General features: G+C 44.4%; 1 protein-coding gene across 7 annotated transcripts in view; it reads right to left on the bottom strand.

Moving 5' to 3' along the window:
• The window catches only part of Dnajc6 (DnaJ heat shock protein family (Hsp40) member C6), a 146,583-nt gene extending 126,187 nt beyond the window's left edge, over positions 1 to 20,396 (bottom strand). For 2 of the 7 annotated variants that reach the window (XM_029476521.1, XM_029476522.1), the window contains exons 1-2: positions 20,179 to 20,258; positions 19,563 to 19,690 (exon numbers count right to left, since the gene is read on the bottom strand). Coding sequence is in view for 3 of the 7 variants with exons in the window: in XM_029476518.1 (XP_029332378.1) it covers positions 20,179 to 20,284 (106 nt within the window). In the remaining 4 variants the exon portion in view is untranslated. Of the gene's footprint in view, positions 1 to 8,770; positions 9,226 to 19,562; positions 19,691 to 20,178 lie in introns of those variants that run through there. The other 5 variants (XM_029476518.1, XM_029476517.1, XM_029476523.1 and 2 more) reach the window with 5 other exon arrangements.
• Between the last annotated feature and the right edge of the window lie 406 nt (positions 20,397 to 20,802).

Here is a 20,802-nt window from a genome sequence, read left to right as displayed (position 1 = left end):
CCCCATACTAAAAATGGCCCAGAGAGGAACAGCTGTACCTTGAATCAGGCTCTCATTAGATTTCACAGGCACAAAGCCCTCTCAAGCACTCTCTCACTCTCTCTCTCTCTCTCTCTCTCTCTCTCTCTCTCTCTCTCTCTCTCCTCTCTCTCTCTCGACTGCGCATGTGTGTGAGAGATCAAATGATGCCTCAAAGGTGCAGTTTGAGATAAAAGTACCTGTTTTTAAATGCCTGGGAAGAGAATGAGGACAAGATGGAGCCGCAAAAAGGAGGAAGGTGCTGACTCATGCAGATGCTTTACAAATTTGAGAACATCCTCTGGTCCCCCACTCTCTGATCAGCGAATTTAAAAGTATAAAGAGTGAGACTCAGAAGGCCTGACCGTGGGCTCTGAGACATCTGCAGTTCCCAGGTTCCATTACTTCCTAGTAATCTCGTTCATAAGACAAGGCTGGCCTGGATCAGCGGTCCTCAAGCTTTCCTTGTCCCTGGCGCTTTTCTAGAATGCTTGACATCATCAGAAATGATGGCTCCATTTCACAATCACAGCACTGGGGAGGCAGAGGCATGGAACGGCTACAAGATCACCCCGTAAGCATATCTGAGTTCTAGGCCAGTCAGAGCTACAGAGTGAAACCAACCTCAATATTGGGGGGGCGGGGGGAGAGATTTAATATCAAAGGGCTCACTTTTATAATTTTTATCAGGTGTGTAACATATGTACTGAAAAGTGAACACAAGTTCAGCTCAATGTACGTCCACAAACTGACCGCACTTACACACTGTGGCACCCGAGGGTCCCTCCGTGGCACATTTTCCCTACTCGAAGTGAAGTAGGGACACACATCAAAAGAGACTGACAAGAAGTGCCAGTTTGTTTCTTGGCCTAATTTTAATAGAGAACATGAAAAGGCTTTCCACGGTCTCCACGACCGCATACCATCGATCACTTCACCGCCTTTCAGCTCTAAGTCACGTGAGTAGGCTGACCTACTCTCCTGATGATTCAAGAGCCATTGGAACATGTATTTGTGCTGAAAGGAGTAAGGTGCACAAATGCTCAAAGAATGACCCAAGAAAATGACCAGACAGGAGAGGAAGCTCCAGGGTCCAGTTAACATAACACACAGCACTGAAAATAGGAAACCCGAGAAATGCATGTTGGGTGCTGGCAAAGATTTGTGGATGCAGTCTATACGACAACTTCTAGCTTGATCATAAACCCTTTGAGGCCTAATGCTATGTATAATGTCAGTGTGCCAATAAAAATTCAATTTTGCAAGGCAGTGGTGGTGCACGCCTTTAATCCCAGCACTCGGGAGGCAGAGGCAGGTGGATTTCTGAGTTCGAGGCCAGCCTGGTCTACAGAGTGAGTTCCAGGATGGGCAGTGCTACACAGAGAAACCCTGTCTCGAAAAAACAAAACAGAAAAAAAAAACCCTCAATTTTATGTATTTATATATTTTATACATATTATAAACTTATATACATTTTATATATTTTATATGTATAAAAATGTAAGACATCTGCCAGCCTAGGATTTGTTGGTGGTTTGGTTTGGGGGTTGTGTGAGTGTGGGTGTTGTTTTGACTCAGGGTCTCACTGTTTCCCAGGCCAGCTTTGAACTTCTGGCCTCTCTCCCAGCTCAGCCTCCACAATACGTGTGCCACTCTTGTCGTCTCCCAGAATTACACACACCCAGTGGCACTACCTTGAAAAGGCAAAGACAAGAGGAGAATGGCAGCTCCCGACTGTCCTCCTAACAACCAGGAGACAGAGGCAGAAGAACTGATATCACTTCAAAGCCAGCTTGCGCTATACAGCAAGGTCTGGGCCAGGCTTTATGGCAACACCAGAGAGAAATGCCAAGGCAAGCAGGCCAAGGCGTCTCATGCCAGCAACCCCAACTGGGGAAGCTGAGACGCGACAACTGCTATGAGTCCAAGGACAGCCTGAGCTACACAGTGGGTTCCAGCCTAGCCTGGGCTATAGAACAAGACCCTATCTCAAAGAAGTGAGCCAAGGTGGCTCAGAGTTAAAAGAGCATCCTGCCCTTCCAAAGGTCAAGTGCAGTTCCCAGTGCCCACATCAGCTCACAACCCTCTAACTCCGGCTCCAGGAGATCTAATGGACACTTTGTCTCCAGGGGCACCTGGACACACATAGCATTCACTCACACAGATACATACACATACATAAAAATAAATCTTTGCTTTTTAAGAAAAAAATGAAATAACCAACATAGATAAACTAGGCAACGTTAGTGTGCACATTATTTTAAAGTGCATACAAAGTATATACACACTACAAACATATGTAAGACAACAATATATACAGTAGGAAAAATTCAAATTTTTTTTCTAAAAAGGACTATATCCACAGTCCTTCCTCTCACTACAGTAGAAGGAAACTAGAAGTCAGTAGCAAAGAAATAACTAGACAGAACCACTCAGTTGCCTGGTGATGAAGTGCACTTCTATATGACCCTCTGGATTAAAACAAACAAACAAAAAAAGATGTAATGGAAGTTATTAAATAGTTTATAAAAAATTAATTATGACACAATACTTGCAGCATTTATAACAGCCATGCTCAAAGGGAGAATTACAGCTTCAAATGAAAATGTGTTCTCTCCTTTTATCACGTGGGTCTCAAGAAACAAACCAGGCCATCAGGCTTGGCAGCAAGGGCCTTTATACTGAGCCATGGTGCCGGCCCCTCTTTCATCATTTTAAGAGACATCCTAGCCAATGCTTAAGTAAGAGAAGGTTAAAAATGTGTAAGAATTGGAAACAAGGAAATAAAACTGTCTTAATTAGAGAAAACTGTCAATGTAGGAAATTCTTTCAAATCTAAAAATTATTCAAATTATTAAGTGCATTTAGCAAGATCATCAAAATAAAACCAAGATCTAAAAATGCATCACATTTGTGTATCCTGCGAACAACTCAAAAACAGAAATTCCAAGTGCCAGCTTCAGTAGCACAGAGAATCAATAACCCTGGGGCATCACTTTCCAGCAGGTTTACATCTGTGATGTCCCCGTGTCTCTGCTAGACATGATGGTATTTGCTCATAACCTCAGCACTCAGGAGACTGAGCTAAGAGAATCATGTCTAAGACCAACCAGGGATGAACCAAGTTCAAGGCCAGTGTAAGCTGCACACATCACAAGACCTTATCTCAAAGGTGAAAGAAAAAGAAAAATAGGGTATGTTTTGCTCAGCTCAATTTCAATTACAAACAGTTATACAGTGTCTCCATCTTTTTTTTAAAGGCACCAAAATTACAGGATTGAATATATATTGTTCCAAAGTTTTTAACATTGATTCAAACCTCTCTGAAATAGGAAGGTCAAGAATGAGAAGTGTGGGTTGGCGAGATGGCTCTGTGGTTAAGAGCACTGACTGTTCTTCCAGAGGTCCTGACCTGAGTTCAAATCCCTGCGGCATGGTGGCTCACAACCATCTATAATGTGATCTGATGTCTCCCTCTTCTGGCATGCAGGTATACATGCAGCTAGAGCACTCCTATACATACAATAAATAAATAAGTCTTTAAAAGAATGAGAAGTGCAGATAGCAGTGTTTGCTTCGCATGCTTAGCAGATAGCATGGGTTTGCTTTCCAGCACTGCACAAAAAGAAACCAAAATATTCAGGGGGACTGGGAAATAGTTAGGCTTGGTGAGTAAGAGTACTTGCTCTGCAAGCGTGAGGACCTGAGTTCAAATCCCCAGGACCCATGTAAAAAAGCTGGGCATAATTGTAAGTGCCTATAACCTCGGCACTGGTAGGGGAGTGCAGGGGCTGGAGACAATAAGATCTTGAGAGCTCACTAGCCAGCCAACTTAGCAACAATGTTGAGCTTCTGGTTCAGTGAGAAACCCTAACTCAGAGCAGGAAGGCTGAGAGCAATGGAGGAAACTGGACAACCTGTGCTGGCCTCCACATATCCACACATGCATAGGCATAATGCAAAAATTAAATAAGACATTAATAATAAAGTATATGCGTTGCAATGTGTGAGCACTCAGACAGAACTATAATGTAGCTAACCAAGTACATACACCAAGCAGAAATTAAATATAACATTAATAATAAAATATATTTATTGTAATGTAGAAACACTCAGGCAGAACCATGTTACATTGTAGCGAGGTATTTGCATCTGTATGTAGACTGAATAAGAAGTATAAATTGTGTTGCAACTTCTTCCCATTACCCTGTAAAATACCAATATTGCATTAGATAGGTTTTTTTGGGGGGAACAAAATTATGTTATAAACTTTCTTAGATTTGATAGCACTTTTTAATCCTGGGAATTTTGGGGAGGGGGAAGTATTTTCAAGACAAGGTTTCTCTGAGTAGTTTTGGCTATTCTAGAACTCACTTTGTAGACCAGGCTGACTTAAAACTTAGAGCTCTGCCTGCCTCTGTCTCTTGAGTACTAGGATTAAAGGTGTGTGTCATCACATCCGGTTAGTCCTGGACATTTAACTAATCCTGGAAATTTACCTATGTATATAAGACCAACATACATTCTAGGCTGGAAAAACTATAAAGAGTCTCACCTCTTCAACAAAAACATTTGAAAGTTACAGGTCACACAAGCTAACTCCAACAGCTCTAGCTTCTTTCTGCCACTGAACACTACCAAACCGAAAGCTTACTTGCAGGTTTCCAGTGCAGATTCAGTTTCCATTGATAACCACTGGCATGAGCAAGCCCTAGACCCCTGCCTGAGAAATCACATGATATTTACAGGTCTTTCCTGCAAAAATACCATCTCACCAACCCAGGCAAAAGCAGCCACGACAAAAAAAACAAAAACAAAAAAATCACCTTGAAATATGTGTTTGCTCCGAAGATATCAAAGGAGTCATGCTGGTTAAGGGAAGCAAAAACTAACATTTTTTTTCACCTTTTTTTTTTCATTGAAAAATAGAAGCCATATTTAATATGTGAGGCCTAAAAGTCTCCGTCTGACCTTGTTCAACTCCTCATCTCATTTTGCAGTGTCTTCTAGCAAAATCATGCAGGTCCCTATAGCACAGACCACGCTTAAACCCCTGCTCTCACACATCCAAACATTAGCCACATCCCTCATCTGCTGACAGATTGTCATGTTTGTAAATATTAAATAAAATCTCTCAAAATACAGAAGCATTGGAAGAGAAATATTTTCTCTGCCTTTTTGTTATTTTGTCTTCCCCCCCCCCACCACCCCCAAGCTGAGGGAGGACTGAAGCCCGGGCCTTGCACTTGCTAGCCAAGCACTCTACCACTGAACTAGATTCCCCCAACCCCTTCTCTGCCTTTTATTTGCTAAAAAAAAAAAATAATTAAATAAATTTTTTTCAAATTCTCCTCTCTTGTTCTTTCATATCTCTATGACCTATTGGTAGTTCACAAACTCTACTGTGTCTATGTTTCAAACAAACTAGAAAATTAGTCAAAAGTCGTTATTTTACTTTCTGGGATTCATATCTCCCTATTTTATATAAGATAAATTAATTCTAATATTAATATGGGCAATTTTAATCTTTATATTTTAGTTATTATTTATTTATGTAAACATGAGGGGATGTATTGTGACTGAAGAGGTCAGGGGAGCATCAGGTCCCCTAGAGCTGGAGTTATAGACAGTTTGACCTGTCTGACGTGGGTGCTGAGAACTGACCACAGATCCTCTACGAGAACAATAGATGCATTTAACTGCTAAGTCATCTCTCCAGCCCCCATGCAATTTTATTTTAAAGCGAATTTTATGGCGTGAGTTGTCTGCCTACCTGAGAAGTGGTTTCTGGGGTGAGTCTGGGTTTAAAACACTCTGTCTATACACTGCACAGAAAGCATCCCCTTGTACTACTGCAACGATACGTAATCAACCTGACAGACAAATTGTCACACAGTCATTGATCATAAAATAGGCTCTAGGACGTTTATTACTAAAACTTGTAGCCATGCTTGTCAATATTTAGTTAACTCATTCAAGTATCTTAATTGTCTAACACACAGGCCTTTTTCTTGCTTGCAAAGCATTTTGAGATAAAGTTATGAAAGAGGCATAAGAGATAAAATTGCCTCTCATAGTTAATAACCTCACTGGGCTGTCTGAGATGTACTGAGAACAGGTTACAGAAAGGAAGGCAGTTATTAAACCACAATCCACCATTTCCTGAACACCAGTCGTGAGACAGTAGCTCATTCAAGTTCAAGTTCTCTTTGCCAACATACTAAGCGCCAACCACCTCCAGTGTCACCTCTTGCAATTTCACCTGGTTCCTCTGTTAGCCATTACAAGAAATGACTTCCAAAAACACCCCTCCATTTTGGTATTTTTTTCAGCAGTCCTTTTCAGCTTTTTTTTTTTTTTGTACATTTATTTCATATTCAGGTCAACAACTGGTGCTTTGCTTCCCCAAAATAGCTCTCCTGGTCTGGTGGACGTGTTCATACTCTCTCTGCATGCATTCTCATGTCTGTTTGCACATACATGTACCTCATACATGATATCACACACACTCTTATCCACTCCACAACATAGACACATCTCCCAGCACAGCAAGAAATTGGCCTGAAAGCCTCTCAGGGGACCCTAGATATACATTAACTCGTGACCTGTTTGGATTCTCAGACATCTTTGTAAATCAGAGGGCAATTGCTGACTTCATCTTTCTTTCAATAGCACGTATATGGTTGGATGCACATGTATGCTTGCATTTCACACACTCTTTCAAAATGAAATCTGTTATGGCTTGTTTCATCATTCTTCGGTGTGTTTTGGTTAGGACTCAAAGAACATAGACTTGATAACAGAATACAGCCCACATGTCTGCACACACAAACAGCTTTAAAAACAAGTTACTCACATACGTCAATAGTTTCTAGGATGAATTTTTTTTCTACTGTGCCTGTCTGAAATGTTGCTCCCGATACACCCAAATCCCTCACGATCTGAAAAAGCATTAATGTCATTTAATATCTTTCCATTCAGGAGATAAACTGAGACCCAAGAAAATCAAGAGTCTTCTAAGGAGAGATGGCTGAACAAGTCAGAACCTGCCTGTTTGGATTGACAGCCCGCGGCTCTTTCCAACACAAAGCAATACAAAAATTCCAAATATCAGCTCCCATTAAAAAGGTCAGTAGACCTGAAGCTTAAATGAGCCGGGTCTGAGCCTGTGATTCAGACAGCTTTGTTTCTAAGCCATGTCCATGGCCTAGCATGACTTGACAAATAGGCATTTTTCCCCCTCTTTCTGCATTAACCCTTTCTCTAGCCGCTGCAAACAGCAAGGAAGTGCCCTCTTCAGAAACTGATTTTGAATAGTTTGGCCACATAGGAGTTATTTGTCCATGAGTGGCGGCTGGCTAGGAGACAGAAGCGAACTGTCCTCTATGCTTTCAGCCCGGCCTCACACAGCTGTTTCTTCCTCCCTGGATGTGCTTAATTAAAATTTAAACACCAAAACCACATGGCTCAATGCGTGAATGTGAAGGGTCCAAAGCCTCTGAGCGGATGGTGCCAACAACCCCAGGCCCCACACAGTCACTTTTAAGGCGCGATCAGAGAAACCCCAGATCCATTAAGACACTGCGTTGCTTCTGGTAAACTGGAAAGCCAGCCTCGCCCCTGGCATCCATCACACTGTAAACGACTCATGATCACTCTTTGCTCGGGTGTTTATGGGTGCATATACCGCTGTCCATCACCAGGTAGAAATCTTTTAACAACCAGAGGTCAGACTCCTATGGGGAAGGCCACACCTGCTACCGGGCATGCAGGCAGGCAGGGGCTGGGAAGAGCGGTCACCTGGCACCACGGGCCTGCACCTGCGCACCTGCCCTGCCAAGGGGAAACCGCAAGGCCCCAGGAAGCTTCGGAGGCGCGAGCACACTGAGCAGCTACGGAGAAGCACGGCTGGTGAACCCCCAATCTGAGCTCCAGGCTGCGGAGATGGCGGCCCCTTTGCAGGCACCAGGATCTAGAGAATCAAGGATGCAGAAAGAAGTGCGACCCTGAACCACGTGTGTGCTGGGGCGAGCTGGGGGCTGTTGCCCCTCCCCCCGCTGCGGCAGAAATTTCCCAGGGCCCTGGCGGTGAACCCCGAAATCCTCCAGAGTCCTTGGTTGGGGGGCTTTCACGTCAATCTGTTTCTGTCCTTGCCCTCCCCTCCAACAGAATTCATGCTGGTGGGGTTTTTTTTCTTTTTTTTTTAAAGGCAGTGGGGGGTGGGGGCGGGGAGCAGGGGGAGTTTGCAACAGAACATCCCTGTGCAAGGTAAACAGTTCTGAAGGTCAGCCGACTACGACTCCCTACTGAGCTCTCCCAAAGAAGATGAACGAATTATATTCTCGTCAATGCCTCTCTAGAAAACCCGAACTGTTTTAAGAACCACGATCTCCAGCTATTCCAATAATTGGCTGAAACCCTACATTTTAATAATTAACAATTATAAACACTCCCAAAATAAAAGTATCAAAATTCTGGAAGCGATTATAAAGAAAACTGTGAGATATGTGTACTTGACCAAGATTAAATAAAGAATAAAAAATATATTTTTAGTAACGCAAAATAAAAAAAAGGAAAACCGAATGACATGGTATTTAGAAAACAGTCACTTAAAGAGGACATATATTACATAACTAAAAATTACGAAGATACATCAGTAATCAAAGCAGCCATCAGCACAAACTTAGCACATTCACGTCGTGACATCTCCCCCAAGCGTCTACCAGCCGCCCCTCTGATGTCAGCCCCTTACCTTTATTTTCAGAATCTTTCATTCTGTTTTCTCCCGCTGCTGCACGAGAGCAGGCAAGTCCGGCTGACTCTGCAACCCCTGACTTTGGATTTGTCATTCACAGACAGTCAGCGATCCCGGGGCGAAGTCCCTCAACGCAGGAGCAGCCAGGCTATGATAATAGCATACAAGTCAGCGTGCAGGGTTATAATTTTGCTTATGCTGAAGCGGAAGGGATGAGGATGAAGGCAGACGTAAACACGACTTCCAAAACATGGCATGGAACCGGATCTGGAGCCTAGGTTTGCCCTTCTTCCTTCCTTGGAGTGAGGATCCACCTGCTTAGTTTCTTCTTGCTTCCAGAGAGACTTGGTTCACGTTGATCTGGGAAGGGCTGCGCTGTGGTCTGGACTTATTTTTCAAGTGACTTTGGGAAGGATGAAGAACCCTGAGCTTCCTCTTTGTACTCTTCGCTGCTTCATTTACTCAACAAAAACTCTGGGTGGGTCAGGCACAGCTCTACGTCCTGCAGATGGGGCAGTGTACAGGAACGACTCCCAGCTCTGTTCTCAATGGCACCACACAGAGGCAGTGGGTGCCCTACAGTGGCCCATGTCTACTGCGAGGACATAGGTTCCTAAAGCTGCTTCACCAAGATATAAGCTGATAAGCAAGGAAGCTTTGCACACCAGCCTTTGTCAGTGACTCAGCCAGGACCAGGTATGAGGAAGCCAGATCAGTAGACCCCCTCTACTGAGAGGCAAGGAAGTTTCCAGCAAACCTTCTAGTCATTCTTTTCGCACAGAATTTTGTATCATTCTGTAACACTGGTACATCACCCCCTTCCTCTGCCACTTACTCAACAAACAGTAATTTTTGGCAGGCATTGTTCTACCTGTTGGGATTCCAGAGGATAAGAGCAGACAAGTCCCTGCCCTCATAACAATTTTTACCTTTAGGTGAGAGCATTCAGACAAGCAATATGAAACCATAATGGGCGGCAAACACTGTGAGGAATAACGGCACATGACAATGAGGTAACTAACAAGTGCCATTTTTAGACACAGTGGCCAAATGAGATGACATCTAACTTACTGAAAATGGGTCGGCATTATCATGGTCTTCTAAACATCCTAACTTAACATTGGGGCTGGAGCGTGGCTGATGGTACAATACTTGCCTCGCATATTCAAAGCTTGGCCCTGGCATTGCCTTGCAGCTCTTTATCTCCTGCTCGCCCTCAAAGAAAAAAGACTCTAAACTGCTTTTTCAGGTCTAGTGAAATGACTCACTATGTAAAGGTGCTTGCCACCAAGCCTGACTCTGTCACCTGAACTCAATCCCTGGCACCTACACAGCAGAGAGAACCACTCCAAAAAAAAAAAAAAAAAAAAAAAAAAAGTTCTCTGCCCTCTATACATGCACCACAAGACACACGCACACAAAAATCAATAATTTTTATGTAAATTTAAGTCATAATTTTTAAGTAAATAAATCTTAAAAAATAAAAGAAAGAGGGGCTAGAAAGATGGCTCAGTGGTTAAGAGTACTAGCTGCTCTTCCTGAGGATTCAGGTTGGATTCTCAGCTACCACTCCACAGTTTACAACTGTCTGTAATTCCAATCCCTGGGGATCCATTGCCCTCTTCTGGCTTCCATGGGCACCAGACATTCACATGATACACAGATATATATTCAAGCACAACACCCATATACATCAGAATCAGTTTTGAAAAATAAAAATAATTTTTTCATTTCTTTTTTTTAAGATTTATTCATTTATTTTATGTATATGAGTACACTGTAGCTGACTTCAGGCACACCAGAAGAGGGCATCAGATCCCATTATAGATGGTTGTGAGCCACCATGTAGTTGAACTCAAAACCTCTGGAAGAGCACTTAGTGCTCTTAACCACCGATCCATCTCTCCATCCCCAATTTTTTTCATTTCTAAACCCTCACAACATTCTCTACTAGATTTCCCCTCGATAGTGGCTGATTGGTTGATTTGTTTGTTTCCATTACAGATTGGAAAACCTGATCTCCAGAGAGATTAACGCTAATGAAGTACAGAACCCATGTTGCAAGAAAACCAACAGAAGGAAATCCTTTGTTGCTTTCATCCCTGGAACTTGCTATTTAAATACAGTATTGACACAGAAGATGACGTGGTGGGTAAGATGCTAAAGACCCCTCTGCCATTACAAACTGAGTGGTGTAGGGCCAATGACTTAACCTCTCAAGAGTCATTTCCTCGACTACAAACAGGAGCTCATCGCCTGCCGAGTGTGTACCAGGCTGCTGGGAAGATGAAGGGAGAAAAGAGATGCAGAACTTGGTAAACCGAGGACTCTGTCACTGTGAGGCTAGCCGCTTGGGCACACTTAAGGTGACAATTTTAAGTGTTCATCTGCTTATTGCTGCAGCCTTGAGCCAAGTATGGCCACGAAGAGGAAGCTGCCTTGGACACTAGAGGTTCCCGAGTGGATTTTTAGCCATTTAAATCTGAAGACTCCCTGAGAATTTGGAAATGTTTAAGCATTTGGTTTTGGGTCCCATTACTCCTTAGCAATGCACAATACCTTTCTGCTCTTTAGAAGCTTGGGGGCCAGCAAGGGGAGATTCAATGAGAAAGGTCGAGATCTTGCCTACCTTCTAGATGCCCCAGAGATTTAGGCTTGGTTCCAAAGCAGGACTGTATGGGGGATGGTAAATCTTTTAAGAGATAGGGTACCCTTGGGGGTCTTTCGGCCACTGAGAATATAGTCTCAAGGGGATTGTGGAACTGTAGCCCCTTCCCCTTTCACGGTTCTGGCCACAAGATTAAGTGGTTTTGCTTTGCTGTGTGATCCCCCAATAATGCGCTGCTCACCACTGACCCAAAGCAATGGGTCAAACCTATTAGGGACAGAAGTGAAAACAAAGCATTTCCCAGGCCAGTGAAATGGCTCGGAGGCAAGGACACTTAATGCCAAACCATACAACTGGAGTTCAAGCTTGGAACCCACCTGATGGAAGGTGAGAGCCAACTCCCAAAACTCGTCCTCTGAGTTTCACCTACACACAGGCATTCATTTGTAATAAATATCAAAATACTTTTAAAAAATCTTTTTCCCTCTGTAAGTTATCTCACACACTTTGTTATAGTGGCAAAAAGCTGCATATCATAAATGGGTTTGTTATAACTCCTTAGCATTCATTTTATGAGCCTCAGGCCCATACAAAAACAAAAAACAAACAAATAAAAACAAAAAACTGGGTATCTCCTCCTCCAAGGACTAAATCAAACCGTGCCCAGAAGGAGCACTTCAGCACCCAGGGCTGAGATGCTGCAGACCCCCTGCCCCGCCCCTTCATTCAATAATATTCCACAGTGGTGAACAATGTGTTCTATCTTCAGGAGCTTGCGGCCTCCAGTTACCAAATCAGGCAAACAGATGCCAGGACTGGCTTTGAATAGAGGGGGCAAAAGGGCTCTGGGGCAGAATAGACTGGGTCCAAATACGAGCTGTGCCATTTACTGATCCCTAGAGAAAGTTGGGAGGCATTCTTGTTTCTGTTCCGACTGTGTAGGATAAAGGTAATAGTAGGACCATCTCCTAAGGCTGGGTGAGGCCCAGTGGCTTCAAACACAAAGAGTATGGCACAATACCAGGAAGGAAGGTCACCCCCAGTGCTATAAGGTTAATATGATTACCTGAGTCAGCCCTCTGAGCCTCGGCTTTCCTCATTAAACTATGGAAAATAGTAATTAGTTTGTAGGGCTATTGTGAGGATTATACCCCAGGAAGGAGACAAAGCCTGTGGTATAAAGAGGAGTTGCCCACTGGCTGGCTGAACTCGCTCACGCTGAATTTGTTTCAGGGAAGGAGTACAAGATTTGAAGTAGTAGAGGGTGGGAGGAGGGCTTCCATTCATATGTCAAAGGAAGGAACTTTTTTTTAAAAGTGTGACCATCTCTGCAAATACCTACCTGTTACCTAACACTGTTTTGGAACGGTTGCAAGCATGCAAAGGAGTTGAGTGAACTGTGCAGTGAGCCTCTTAAGCATGCACATTTTGTTACATTTCTTACATGTGTCTAACTCTACCTTCCCTTAATTAGTCCTTTGTTTGTTTTTATATTTTATTTATCATGTGCAGGAGAGAGAGAACATGCATGAAAGACAGACAGACAGACAACTCACACATGCCATGACACTTGATCATGTGGAGGTAAGAGAACAATTCTGTGGAATCTATTCTTGGCATCCATCTTCTCATGATTCCAGGGATGGAACTCAAGAGGTCAGGCTTACACAGCAAGGGCCTTCATCCGCTAAGCTATGTGACGCACCCCAGTTTATTACATTTTTGAGACCAAGTCTTACTATATTCCCAGGCTAACCTCAAACTTGCAATCCTCTGTTTGAGCCACTCAAGTGCAGGTTTTATCTCCTCCCCCTTTTTAAAGATGGGGCCCCAGATCCCAGTACTTGGGAGGCAGAGGTAGGTGGACTTCTGAGTTCGAGGCCAGCCTGGTCTACAGAGTGTGTTCCAGGACAGCCAGGGCTACACAGAGAAACCCTGTCTCAAAAAAACAAACAAACAAACAAACAACAACAACAACAAAGATGGGGCCCCAGATTCAGCAGTCCTCCCATCTCAGACTCCTAAACACTGGAACTACAGGCCTGAGCCACTGTACATGGGTAACACGTCTTTCTCTTTCTTAAAATCAGGAGGAATGAGATTTGAAGGTCTTATTAAATGGAAAGCAGTTTAACATTCCCTTATGACACCATATTTACCAAAACCTTAGATCTTTGATCCTCAGGCCATTTTAGCCAGAGTCAGGCAAGCTCTCAGAAGTCTTGTCCTGCCTCACAGATAGACTCAAGACCCTGCCTCGTTTAGGAACAAGAACAAACAGACTGAAGCCTTGGATCTTTCCACTAACTGATGTCTCTGACCCCAAGCTTCAAATAGACATGTAACAAAGTCCACTCTAAGTAGCCAGTCATGGCGTGACGCTCTGTCTCAATAATTGGGTCTAGGGAATGGGTCCGGCAACTCCACTTGCCACCAAGCCCCTCTGCAGTTCTGCACAGTCCCTCTCCTGTTAGAAGCTACTTCTGAGTCATATGCATGGTGAGATGAAGAAAAGAGAGACAGCATCTCAGAAATACCACACTTGTCTTTCTCCACCCAGCTAAATCTGTTTGGTTTGCTCTGAGCACTCAAATGGCAGTTAAGGAGGTAAAATGGAGAAAGAAAAGTCACCCTGAGCTGTGGGGATGTGCAGCCAAGTGTACTCGGAGACGAACCACAGAAGGGGGCAGGCAGGTGGCTACGAGGAAGGCAGAATTACCAGGAAGCCAAGCTACCAGGCAAGAGGAAGGAAACTAACCTGTGGAATGCCTACCACTTGCCAAGTGGTTAACTTTTACTGTCATTTGTGTAAATTTGCTGAAGATCTCATTTGCCAAAGCAGTGGCTTTAATGCAAGCATGCTCACCTCAAGCTGCCTGGGATTGAATCCTAGGGTACCAGCTAATGTCACTGCAAAGCATTATTCAACCTTGCTCTGATTTTTTTCTTATTCATAAAATGGAGACCATAAAACAAGGTAGTGTAGGCCAGGAAGACAGCTCAGTGGAAACAAGGGCTGGCAGTATGAGCCTGGTGACTGGCATTTGAGTCCCTAAACCAGCAGTTCTCAACATGTGGGTCACAAACCCATTGGTAGCTGAATGACCTTTACACAGGGGTCACATATCAGACATCCCACATACCATATGCTTATATTATGATTCATAACAGTAGCAATTACAGTTAGGAAGTAGCAATGGAAATAATTGTTTTGGTTGGGGGTCACTACAACACAAGGAACTGTATTAAAGGGTCATAGCATTAGGGAGGTTGAGAATCACAGTTCTAAACCCACAAAAATACTAGATGCACTAGAATCCATCGGTAATCTGAGCATTCTTGCAAGGCCAGTGACAAGACAGTCTCCTAGACCCTCTGTGGCAAGCTGGTCTGGAGAAACAACAAGAGAAACCCAGACTCAACAAAGTGGGAGGAGGAGCCAATGCCTGAAAGAAAGTCCTCCCCTAACATACACACACACACACACACACACACACACACACACACTTAAATATAGTTGATAGATTAGATAGATGATAGATAGATAGATAGATAGATAGATAGATAGATAGATAGATAGAGATAGATAGATAGATAGATAGTTAGATAGATAGATAGGTAGATAGATAGATAGATAGATAGATAGATAGATAGATAGATAGATAGATAGATAGATGATAGACAGACAGACAGACATATGTGTGCACTGTTTAGCTGGCACACATTACTACATATATGTTACAATCTCAATGAGAGTAAAAGGCAAGGTAATTTGCCAGAAGCTGCACAGGCAAGTAGCAGCAGAGTCAGGCTACTTCATGACATTCACAGCAGCCCTGTAAAGAAAGAGCGACATCCTATCATCCTCCTGTATTGCTGTGAGCTTGACCCCCAGAAATACCTGGTAACTTACTCATGCCACAAGCTGGCAAATGAAGAGCTGAAGCTTAGGTGCGCACTGGACAAGAGCCCTTGTCCACTCGCAGGCCAGTTTGGCGAATGTTAGCTTGTACTGAGGTTACTTCATGGCTTGCTAAAGGACAGAGGTCAGGGCTCTGCCTCTAGAGTTTCTGACTTGGAGACTCTAAAGTCGTGTGGAGTATTTGCACATCTAGGAACTGCCGATACAGATCTGGAGGCTAATTTGGAGAATCTCCCTCAGTTATGTACTTGTTATGTACACAGTGTGTGTGTCAGGAGAAGGAATTGGGCCTGAAGTCATTGGTCAGTGACTTCTGCCTCTCAGGCAAAGTGGTGGCTACTTGTCAGGGCCAACTATCTTGTATGTTATGTTTGTATGTACATGCATGAGTGAGTGAGTGTGTGTGTGTGTGTGTGTGTGTTATAAATACTTGTACATGCAGGTGTGCTCAAGAGCTAGGGTGACAGATATGACCTGTCACACCCAGTTCTTACATGGGTGCTCAGGATCTAAAGTAATGTCTTCCTCTTTATTCAGTAAACACTTTCCTCGATGAGCCATCTGCTCAGCCCCTAAACTCCTTTTATATTTGCAATCTTGTTTAATTCCAGTAACCGTTACCTCCATTTAATGTGTTTAAAAGAGAAAAAGAACACACTGTTAGAAACAAGAAGCCAAGCTAGCGATTAGCTGACATTTGTTCTGCTCTCTTCTTGTCCTAAAAAACAATATCTGCTGGTACAGACCGAGCTGGTTCCAGCTGTGTCTTCCCAGGAAAGAGCATATCTCAGGCACCAGCAGGGTGAGGTGATCTCTTGTGAGAGGAACTGATTAGAGTACTCCCAAGGGCCAGAGAAATCTTCTGGTTACAGAAATACATCTACCCTCTGGAGGGTCCCTTTTCTACACTTAACAACTTTGAGGTATTATTAAAAACTCATTCTCTGGGAAGGACGGATACAATGCAAGGGTTAATTTCCACTCTGCACAGTTTGATCATATTCCCATTCATGGAGAAGCCTTGAATTTGATCCCAGAACTCGGAGAAAACAAAAATACTACACAATTAAATCTAAACCAAGCGACTGATTAGAACCCAGAATATTTAAAGAATCCCTATAAAGAGAGAAGAAGAAAGAGACAAACCACCACATAAAAGGGAGGGAAGGATGGTACCAAGTCCTCACAGAGGCTCATCTGAGCAGCCAGGGTTTTTGGAAAGATACTTAGATCTTCTATTTATCAAAGGACCTTAATTTTTTCAAAGACAAATGACCATGGTGGCCATGGTTGTCACGGCCATGCATGCCTCCTGCCATCATGCCCATATGCAGTACTTGGGATGTCGAGTAGGAGGGTCAGGAGTTCAAGGCCAGCCCGAGGTACATGAGATCCTGTCTCCCAAAACAAAAAGCAACAAAAGGGCCTGAAGCATCGTTTATACACATCAAGCAGGTAAGCATTGAAACATCTAACACTGTCAGAATGGAGTATATACTTGTATGAAATTGTCAAAGAATAAACTTCCGTAATTGCAAACAAAAATGCCTAGCAGAACACAGAAAGGAATCAAGAATTTTGATCACCACTGGCAGAAATAAATTAGCATAAAGCTTCAGACATCAAGGGGGTAAGAGCGTTTAAGTCCAAACAACAAAAAAGCATATAGCCTTTTATCCCATGATTGTCCAAGTATTTACATTGTAAATACAATTATAGATACTCAAAGTACGTATGTTTTAAGATTTTGTTTGTATTAAATGTATATATGGGTATGGGAGTGGGCGTTCACAGAGGCTAGGAGCTGGTATTGGATCCCCTGGAATTTACAGGCAGTCATGACATGATTCTGGGAACCAAACTCCAGTTCTCTGAAAAAGCAGCATGCACTAAAAGATGCCAAGAATTCCTAGAAGCCACATTCTTCCTTCTTACCTATAGGGTTTTTTTGTTTTGCAGGATGTTGCTACAGACCTAGCTGTTCCAGAAGATTCAGCTGCCCCAAAGACGACTCAAGTTATGGTCTTTCTCACAGCTTTCTGGACTTTTCAGTCCCATGACTACCCGTGTTTGAGGTGTAAGATCTGTACTAATATTCATAAAAATGATAACTAGCCTTTTCTGAGGCTCTGTATGCTAGGCAGACATTAATTAGCACTGCTACAAGGCCGTAAGAATTAGCATTCCCATTTTGCCGATGATAAAATAGCTGAGTTTTAGGAAGTTTAAGGGCCCCTGGCCAAGTTCACACTGTCTAATTGTGTGCCACTCATTAGCAGCAGACTAAAATTGTAGCCTGACTACCATCAGAGAATGTGGCTCGAGGTGTTCAAGTGATCGTGATGTCATGTGGGAAAAAAAAAATCAGATCACACTTTGCAGAACCAGATAAAAACTGAGCTATGGATTTCTTTCATTGGGTGGTAGTTCATCTTACTTCTCCCCTCCATCAGTATGTGGGAACATGTCGATTCTGTGCTGGGAGATGTGGCAGAGGGGGAGGTCTACAGATAGCCATGCCTGAGTTAGGTATTTACCTGCTAGGAGGCCTCCGGCAAGTCATGTAGTATCTCTTGATTTATCTTCTCAAATATTAAATGAAGGGAATAAGTAATATGTACCCTTCTTCTTCCCAGGACTGTTTTCAAAAGCGAAGTGCCATGGTAGCTCCCACCTTTAATCCCAGCACCTCTCGGGAGGGGGAGGTAGCAGGGTCTCTGTGAGTTCTGATCTGGAGAGTTCCAGGTCAGCCAAAGCTAGATAGCGAAACCATGTCTCAGAAAAAAATAAATAAGTAAAAATGTGAGCAAGATTTTGTTTCAATTAATCTATTAAGTATAATTAATAGTCATACATAATAGTCTTATTCCCAAGATGTTTAGGGAATGAAAAGAGAAATGAATAGTAGAGAAATGTACAGGAATAATGTATAGCCTGAGAAGCCCTGAATGAACCACAAGATGGGCCCCGGGAACAGAGCCGAGGATGCTGGGCGTTCAGTACAGAACTATGTTTGTTTGTTTGTTTGTTTGTTTGTTTTCTGTCTTTCTTGAGACAGGATCTCACTATATAACCTTTGATGTTCTAGAATTCACTATGTAGACCAGGCTGCTCTCTGACTCACAAAGTTCCCCCTGCCTCTGCTGCCCAAGTGCTGGGATTAAAGGTAAGGTTACATACAGCTAGTTTTAAAATTATAAAGCTAACTGTTTTTTAGCACTATAAAACTATCCATTTCCTCCTACCCAGATTCACATGATGTATATGGAATTGTCTCTGAAAGAATACCTGTTGCCATCCCCAGACCCAGCAACCTAGAGAAAAGAGCTGACCGTCCCTAGCCTGCTGGGTGTCAGCAGCAGATCTTGGTCAATATAAGGAGGAAGTTTTATGTTCACGTTAATTAAAGTAGATACACAAACTTTAGGAGCCAGCAAGGTGGTGATGACAGACTGATGGGTCTCTTTACTACCCACAAAAGCTCATGTCTGCAACATTAAATACTTGCAAGATTATTCATTTTTGTCAAATTTTATACTCCCTACTCTGTGTCAGCATGTTATAGTTATTAACTCTTTCTATTAGTTATTTAATATTTAATGATTATCATTAAGCAACGAGGTAGGAGGTAGGGATGACTATGCCACCGTGGGGCTCTGTTGGAATCTGCTTCAGGTCTAGATCTGTCGGCCATCTTAGAAATCAAGGCATGTCAGCCTCACAGAAGAAGGATCTTTAGATGACAGAAACAGACAAAAAGGACACACACACACACACACACACACACACACACACACACACACACCACCCCTACCTCGCCCTTCACCTGGTAGAAAAGGCAAAAAGAGCTGGGGTAGGTGTGATCTGTAATACCAGACAGACAGACATAAATGCCCTCCCTGCACGGGATGAATCCCTAACGAAGAGGTTACAGGTGGCAGGAAAGACTTCCGGTGAGACAGCGTTTGGGTGGCAGTCCGCCAAGCTGCGAAATAAGGGCATGGCCACTGCTGGCTAAGAAACCACGAGCCAGTAGATCATGTCCTTCCCTACTCAGAAGCCTTCCTTCTCACGGAGATAAAATGTCGACTCTTCCTCCCAGGCCTCAATCCTTGCCCTACAACTCTCACTTTCCCCTCGCTGAGCTCCTGGAAGCCATGCGGCTGTTCTCCTGGCGAGCAGACCGCCCCCAGCTTACAGAAGTAACTCAACCTGTCTGGGGCTCCCCTGGGGCTGTGCCTCAAGCCTTCTCCACACACCTGCGACTTCTTCTGCCAGCCCGTTTCCCCAGGGATGGGTGGCATTAGGGGTGTAATGTCGGCCTGATTCACTAGAAATGGTCTCACGTGCCTATCTTGTTCCCTTCGGATCCTAACAGAGGGAAGGGCTGCAAAAAAAAAAAAAAAAAAAAAAATTAAATGAAGCCAGACCATGATAAATAGAGGCTCGGGTAAGGACAGGGTGCCTTGTACCTGAAAAGCAGTTCCTTGCGGCGGCGCTTCGGAGTAACCTGGAAGCTCCTAGCGCCTACAGGTTGGAAAGGGGATTGGGCTGGGTGCAGATGGGGAGAAGTGGAAGGGAGCCTGGGGCATCGTATCAACGTCCCAAAGGTACCGCACTGCAGGGGCTGGGCCAGGTATGGGGTCGAGGAGGGGAGCCAACCTGCGTAAGATTCTGTCGCGTGTCTCCCAGGATCTTCCCCCAAGGCAGAACCAAGCCGGCCGGCCGGACGCGGGGGAGGGGAGCGCACCGGGACCCGCCCCTGTCCTGCCTGAGTCTGGGGACCTAGATCTTGGCTTCTGAGGGGTGTCCCAATAACCTCCGCTCTCCAATACCCCCAGTGCCCGCCCCGGTGCCCACCGCTCGCACACTCACCCCGGAGAGCCGATCGCATCCTCCGCAGCCGCTGATCCGCACGCCACCGCCGCAGCACCGACAGCAGCCTCCGGCTCTTAGTGCCTCCGGCCTCGGTCGCGCCCATTGGTGCGCCCGCCCCTTCCCGCCGCCGCCAGGGCCCAGGGTCGCCGCCAACGTTGTCGCCGAGCGTTTGCCTGTGCCTGGTCACCGGCGGGTGGACGCGGCCACAGGGGAGGAGCTTGTGGCGAGGCGATACAGCCCGTGCGTGGCGGCCGGACCCGCGGGACCCCGGGCACGAACAGGTGTGCGCGGTCACGGACACGCGCCCTTTGCTGCAGAGAAATCTGTGCGCGGTCCGCAGTAGCCCGCGTCCCTGGGGAACCCCGGGAACCCGGGGAGAGCCTCGATCCTATCTCACATCACAGAGCTATATAGGGTCGAAGCTCCCAGTGGTAAATCGTCTGCCCAGAGATCTTAGCTCGCTGAAAGGACGGTTTCCAAGCCCTCCACAGTGCTAACTCTGTCTCACTGGATCAACATGTTAGAAATTACATTTTTTGTATGCCCGCCAAATTATAAAATCGCCATTTTTACAGTCATGAATATCAGATAAAGGCTTCACCGAGTGATCAAAATTAAAGT

The sequence above is a fragment of the Mus caroli genome, chromosome 4 (genome assembly GCF_900094665.2).
Source record: "Mus caroli chromosome 4, CAROLI_EIJ_v1.1, whole genome shotgun sequence".
Taxonomy (NCBI): domain Eukaryota; kingdom Metazoa; phylum Chordata; class Mammalia; order Rodentia; family Muridae; genus Mus; species Mus caroli.
Note: the sequence above shows the minus strand (reverse complement) of the source record. Positions and strands in the feature narration are given on the sequence as shown.